A 6033-nucleotide genomic window follows, 5' to 3' on the forward strand; every position below is an offset into this window, starting at 1 on the left:
AATGTTTGTAGAGCCTTCCTGTCAGCAGCCCAGCTCTCTTCCCCTTCCTTGGGAATCTGCATCCTGATCTGACTGCTCTCATACTGTTTTGATACGCAGTTTTCCATTTTCCACTGCTTTTTTGCCTAGGGATGTAATCACTTCATGGTCGAGTCAACCCCATTAACAAAACCCCTTAACTTCCCCATATTAAATGCAAAAATGCATCTTTAATATGGAAAGGATGCTGCAGAACCTTGGTTTTGTCATGAGTTCTGTCGGGCACATGGCTGCTGGCTTTTGCTTTGCAACATGGTTGCTTTCTGCTACACTCACTCCTGCACTAACTTCATATCCCAGCTCCCTGGGGCTTTTTAGGCCCAGTGATGAAAACACATGTGGATGTATTGTATCAATGCACCTTGTACACGAGGGTGATGCTTGAGATCTCTCCTCTCTTTCAGTTGATCGTCCTCCTGTTGAACCCTCTCAGTATGTCTCTGTTCCTCCGAAGAACCCTGACAAGATGGGATTTGATGAAGTAAGGATCCTATTTTGCTGCCATCGTCTTGTCTTCTTGATTATCACTTGTAGGACCTGGGTTCTCCCTGTAGCTTAGCTTCCAGATGTTTCCCTTGGAGTATGTTATATTTTCACATAGTTAGCTCTTTCCCAATCACTGATCTTTTGGACTTGAACTTTTTGCAAGGAGAAAACGGGAAGCAGAAGGGGAAGCAGAAGGGAGAGGACCTAGGGAGCATTCTTTCTCTCTGACATTTGCTGTGGAGAAATAAGGCCAGTCAGGTCTGTGGGCACTTTGTACCTGCTACAAGACCTCTGATTAGAAGTTTAGTCTTGTGTGCAAGGGCAGTGCCCCCCAGCAAATCTTTGGGCTTCCTGTCTTGATGGTATGGATGTTTTAATCCAGCCAGGAGGAGTTGACAGAAGTAAGGCTGAAAAACAAGTTATTTAACTCCCTGTTTCTTGTGCTGTTTCCTCTGCACCTGACTCTGCAGAGCAGCTTGGCATTCCTCCTGTTCTGTGACAAAAGCTGGTCTTTTGGGAAACCTCTCCTGCTTTCCAGGACAGAAAGGAACAATTGCTCTCACCTGAGAGAGATGCTGTAGAGCCAGGACCAGCTGGGGGAGCCAGGCTGTCAGCTGGGTTCTAGCCCAATCTGGGTATGTCCAGGAGTGATGAAAGCCATGCGTGCTGTCACTACTGGGGCAATTCTCCCCCTGCCCTGCTTGGTCACTGTGTTTTTCTCCTATGGCCTTAAGTTAAAGTGAACTAGAAAGATGTTTGCTGACACTGGTAGTGACCCAAGACCCCACAGAAATTCCTCTTGCAACTCTGCCTCACATTGTGGAGAGAGCAGGAATTGAAAGGAGGAGGTTGGAGAGGGGTCTGCTGTGCTTTAATTAACCAATGTCCGTGTTATTCACAGAGCCAGCAACCCCTGTGTGTGCAGCTGCCAGGGTGGCAGTGGCACCGTGACAGGGTGTTGCAGTGATCAGGGGAGCCTTTGTTTTCTTGGCGTATTCGGCTACATCTGTTTATATGACTTGCAAAGTCTGAACCTAATTTGGCTATGTGTGTTGGAGCGTCTGTGTTTAGGACACAGCTGGTGTAGGTTTTTTCCATGTTGTCCTTTGTGGCTGTGCTTTATTTGTCCAATTTATTATTTTTGCATTTGTACTGAGCTGGAATTTGATCTGCGTCTTACTGGGATGAGGTTTTGCTCGACAGGCTACAAGGCTGCACTTGTGCTTGTCTGCCTGGGACTGAAAAATATCCCTGCAGTTTTCCTGCAAATGAGGGCTTGAGTTCTCTGCCCTCCACCAGAGAGTCACAGTCTCCTCAGAGCTTGGATGGAGCCTTGCCCAGACATCTCTGTTCCCGGTCTTGGCTCTGTGCTAGGGTTTCTGCACTGGCAGGGGCAGCAGCAGATTTTCAGTGCCCAAAGTAATTACAAAAATCCTCTCTTTGCTGTGTCTTTGTACTTGGATGGTGACCCCACTGATGATCCTAAATACAGGCAGTGGCAGCATTGTGGAGAAATGTGTGGGTCAGTGTTCCTGTAGGACTGAGGCTGGAGGTGACCACGTTACTCTGTGTTTAATATAAATCAAAACATTCTATATCTTTAGGAATTATAAGCTTGGCTGTAAGTGACATCCTCTCACCTTTATTTGTCCTGGAAGAGCAAGTTTCACCTATGAACAAGCATCTAAGCTTTCAACTCAAAACCAGCTCCAGTTTTTTAACAAATTCTAAGCAACCTGGAATGAAAAGACACCCGGTATTTTTATAAGATCTGCTTTTCCAATGGGGCTGCTGGAGAAGAGTGGATCCGGACTCTCTTTTCTTCCTCACTGCTAAGCCAGGAGGCTGATCTCTTTCTCTTCTACCCAGATCTTCATGATCAATCTGAAGCGTCGGAAAGACAGGCGGGATCGGATGCTGCGGACTCTCTATGAGCAGGAGATTGCAGTCAAGATAGTGGAGGCTGTGGATGGAAAGTGAGTTTCAGCTGGGGTTGCTGATGTGTGCAAAGAGTGGTTTGTGCATAACTGCTTAACACCATCTCCTTGTATGCCCTGACCTCCCTTCTGGTGGGGAAGGGTGGGCTGAGGGGAGAGGTGAATACCACTGCTGTTTAGCTGACAGTCTATTTGGGGCAGTTTTGCTCTGTTTCTTCTTTTGCAACTAGTCTCCATGAGAGAACCAGGGCCGTGTGGTTCAAACTAAGATGAAAATCAGGTTAAAATCATACTGACTTCTGTGAACTGTAACACTTACACACAGTTAAAAGGAGTCAGCAGTGAAAGTGTTTGAGAGCAGTTATCTCCTGGGAAGATTGTCCATCCTAGTGCTACAAAGCTGTTGTGCTACAGTTTAACCCTGACACAGCCCTTTCCAAGGTTACTCTAAGGTGTTGTTAAGAACTTTTTATAATGAGAAATCAAGGCAGAAATTTTTTGTCTGGAAGTTGCAAAAAGGCCTCAGGGACATAGGAACCCACATGCCATCTAGTGGTTTTTGAGACTTAGGTACCCATCCAGACCTCTTAGAAAAATAATCTAAGCCAAACACCTGACAAGTTGATGGTCCCACAAGAGGTCGGTGGACAAGGGTATGATTTGTCAGCTTGATTTAGAAATATAAATCAATAAGTTATTTTTTTCTCCAGGTTTTTCAGCAAAACAAGTGCAGAATTTCTCAAGATATGGCTTTTCTCTGAACATGGGTGGCATTTCCCATGTTGCATCTGTGCCTGACTTGAATTTACTTTTCTTTAAAATGCTGATAGATATTCTTTCTTTCTCAGAGCACTGAACACGAGTCAGCTTAAAGCCCTCAGCATAGATATGCTCCCAGGCTACAGGGACCCATATTCCTCCAGGCCCCTAACCAGGGGAGAGATTGGCTGCTTCCTTAGTCACTATTACATCTGGAAGGAGGTAAGGACTTTGTGGGTGCCTCGGGGTTCCTGCGGGAAGGTGCTGTGGGCAGGTACAATAGGAAGGCACACAGACAGTCCTAGGGCAGAGCATCAGAGTGCAGGTTTCTGGAAGTGCAGGATGGACCTGTTTTCTTTGGTTTGTAGGGGATCATGCAAAGGGTGTTTCTTGAATGCAGTGTTCAGCTTTCTCATCTCTGCTTTCTGTTTGCCAACAGCTCTGAGTGATTTTTATCAGACTATTTTAATGACTGCAAAAATGCAAACCATCCAATAGCCTGTGTGGAGCAAGTTTGCTTAGGAGAAAGACAAGAAGGTTTTGAAGAAAAAATGGTGTTAAAAAAAACTCCTGGGTTTTTTTCCCCTGGTTCTGCATCTGTTCTGAAGGAAGTTCCAGTGACTCTGCTCATTGTCTTTTTTCAGTTGATATATCATAAATATTCTTAACAGTAGGGACCTCTGTTACCTGAATTAAGGGATCTTGTTTGGGTGGTAAAAGCTGTAGCTTCCATCTGTCCGTGGTCGCCTGGGGAGTGACACTTGAGAGGATCTGGGCTGTGCTTATCAGAGATACTGGAGTTACACAGGAGGGATTATTTCAAGTAAGATGTGGTGGAGGCAGAGAGAAAGACGTGGTATTAAAAGAAGACTGGGCAATGGCAGTGGTTACCCAAATATAGACAGCCCTCTGCCTTCAGAGGTGTTAGTTGCAGCACGTCTCAACAGGGCAGGGCACAGATCCAAACAGCCTAGAGCCACCAGGGGTGACTTGGGTACTGAGAAGTCAGGCTATGCTTTTGAGCTTGAGACTTCTAAATCACCAGTCAGATGACAACCTGGGAACCTACATGCAGGATGCCTTTGCGTGTGTGTTCTCTAGGACATCAGGGCCAGACTTTGGATATGCTAGATTGTCTTCCTTCTCAGACCTCAGGAATACTTTCTTCCACCAAAGAGATTTTTCTGAACAGCAGCTTTGTCATCAAAGGCTGCTGCACATTCCTCTGAGTAGGTGGTTGCTGTGGTCGTGCTAGAAGGTGGCTCATGGGTTCTAGATGGTGCAACATCAGATGGAGGGGTTTTCTAGGTTGCAGACGCTCAGCCACAGGGTGTTTTCAGGACTGTTCTCACTGGCTCTTGCAGTCTCTCCCAGCTGAGCTGTGAATCTGGGAGCGCTTCTCCAGCTTCCCTATCTGCACGGTCTAGAAGGCAGTGCCAGGTCCGGATGACCCAAACAATTTCAGGGTGCAGGGAGTGGCCCATATGTGCCACTGTGATCACTGCTGAACCCTCTTGTTTAAGGTGGTGAACAGAGAACTGGAAAAGACACTTGTTATTGAGGACGATGTGCGCTTTGAACACCAGTTTAAAAGGAAGCTCATGAAGCTGATGGACGACATTCAACAAGCCCAGCTAGACTGGGAGCTTATGTAAGTAACTGGCCCTCAGCCATCTGGGAACTCTGGGCACACAAGGGAGGTCAGCAGCACCTGCTGTGTCATGATGGAGATGCAGGTTAATGCTGGAGTGCAGGGGAAGGTGGCAGAGACTTCTTGGTGGCTCTTCCCATCAGGACAGATCTGCCTCCTGGGACATGCTGATGCTGGAACACCCATTGGGTACCATTACTGCCCTTTGTGGGCAGTGTTTGTTGATCTCCACAGTGTCTGGAGATGCTGTCATATGGTCCTAATTTCCGTGGTGGTCTTTTCACCCTTTAAGCTACATTGGCCGGAAAAGGATGCAGGTGCAGGAGCCCGAGAAAGCAGTTCCCAATGTCATGAACCTGGTGGAAGCTGATTACTCGTACTGGACCCTGGGGTACGCAATCTCTTTCCAAGGGGCTCAGAAACTCATCGGAGCAGAGCCTTTCAGCAAGATGCTGCCTGTAGATGAATTTCTGCCAGTCATGTACAACAAGCACCCTGTGTAAGTAGGATGCCTTTGCTCAGGCTGACATGAGCTGGGTCTTGCTGAGTGATCTTAAGCCAGATAATGTTGATGTGTCTCACTTCTGTAGCCTGGCTGGTGGGAGACAGGGCTACGCCTCATGCTTTTTGATTGTCTTCAGCAGAGCTCCTGACACAGGTCAAAGGAGGTCACAGACGTGCTGGTAATAGAGGCTTTGGTTATATAGGTTGTGTGTGTTTGTAAGGCATGTGGTACTGGCTGTAGAGAGTCAGATTCCGCTGCAGCAACTACCTCCACGCCTCGGGACCTGTTTGCTCAGTGGTTTGGCTTGTATTTCACAGTTACAAGCAGTAGCACTGATGAACATTCACTTTGTTACTGATGCTTTTTCTCTCCTCTTTAGAGCGAAGTACATGGAATACTATGAGTCCAGAGACTTGAAAGCCTTTTCAGCAGAACCCCTGCTTGTTTACCCCACCCACTACACAGGGCAGCCAGGCTACCTCAGCGACACAGAGACCTCTACAATCTGGGACAACGAGACCGTGTCAACAGACTGGGACAGAACACACTCCTGGAAATCCCGGCAGCAGGGCAAAATCCATAGCGACGCCCAAAACAAGGATGCCCTGCCTTCCCAGTCATCTCTCAACACACCGTCCTCCAGGGATGAACTATGA

The 6033-nt window shown here is 47.2% G+C and overlaps 1 protein-coding gene across 2 annotated transcripts in view; it reads left to right on the top strand.

Moving 5' to 3' along the window:
* The window catches only part of COLGALT2 (collagen beta(1-O)galactosyltransferase 2), a 58289-nt gene extending 52256 nt beyond the window's left edge, over nt 1-6033 (top strand). For both annotated transcript variants that reach the window (XM_086462435.1, XM_086462437.1), the window contains exons 7-12: nt 444-520; nt 2395-2501; nt 3311-3443; nt 4745-4872; nt 5165-5371; nt 5757-6033. In XM_086462435.1, coding sequence (XP_086318561.1) covers nt 444-520; nt 2395-2501; nt 3311-3443; nt 4745-4872; nt 5165-5371; nt 5757-6033 — 929 coding nt within the window. The remainder of the gene's footprint in view (nt 1-443; nt 521-2394; nt 2502-3310; nt 3444-4744; nt 4873-5164; nt 5372-5756) is intronic.

The sequence above is a fragment of the Leptosomus discolor genome, chromosome 3 (genome assembly GCF_034619465.1).
Source record: "Leptosomus discolor isolate bLepDis1 chromosome 3, bLepDis1.hap2, whole genome shotgun sequence".
Classification (NCBI taxonomy): Eukaryota; Metazoa; Chordata; class Aves; order Leptosomiformes; family Leptosomidae; genus Leptosomus; species Leptosomus discolor.